The sequence below is a fragment of the Plasmopara halstedii genome (genome assembly GCF_900000015.1).
Source record: "Plasmopara halstedii genome assembly, contig: Scaffold_526, whole genome shotgun sequence".
NCBI lineage: Eukaryota > Oomycota > Peronosporomycetes > Peronosporales > Peronosporaceae > Plasmopara > Plasmopara halstedii.
In genome coordinates, this window is record NW_020187446.1 from 1,106,611 (window position 1) to 1,106,908 (window position 298).

General features: G+C 53.4%; 1 protein-coding gene across 1 annotated transcript in view; it reads left to right on the forward strand.

Moving 5' to 3' along the window:
* Positions 1 to 41, forward strand: part of PHALS_11267 (Vacuolar assembly/sorting protein VPS8) — a gene marked incomplete at both ends in the record, with an annotated part of 5,058 nt that extends 5,017 nt beyond the window's left edge. The window contains one exon of the mRNA XM_024726833.1: positions 1 to 41. This exon is cut by the window's left edge and continues 318 nt beyond it. Within this exon, the coding sequence (XP_024577470.1) occupies positions 1 to 41 (41 nt within the window).
* Between the last annotated feature and the right edge of the window lie 257 nt (positions 42 to 298).

The window sequence follows — 298 nt, forward strand, 5'->3', positions numbered from 1 at the left end:
TCGTGTGGCATGGGTTGCACGTACCCACGACTTCTGACTAGCCGTCCTCTTTGTTTTAGCTACGACAGGGACAATCGAAGATGTCTCCTCCTCAGCTCCTGCTTCGTAGAGTAGCTGCTCGCTGTGCTTGTCGGAGGGTGCCCAAATGTTCTTGACGTGCTAGGTCACGATCACGACATTGGCCTTGCGTACGAACACACGATATCCTTTGGTCTCGTCGCTGCGACCCACGATGATACTAATCTGCGCCCGATGTGCAAAAGAGTTCTTCTTCGGGTCACGGTACACTGTGCATACC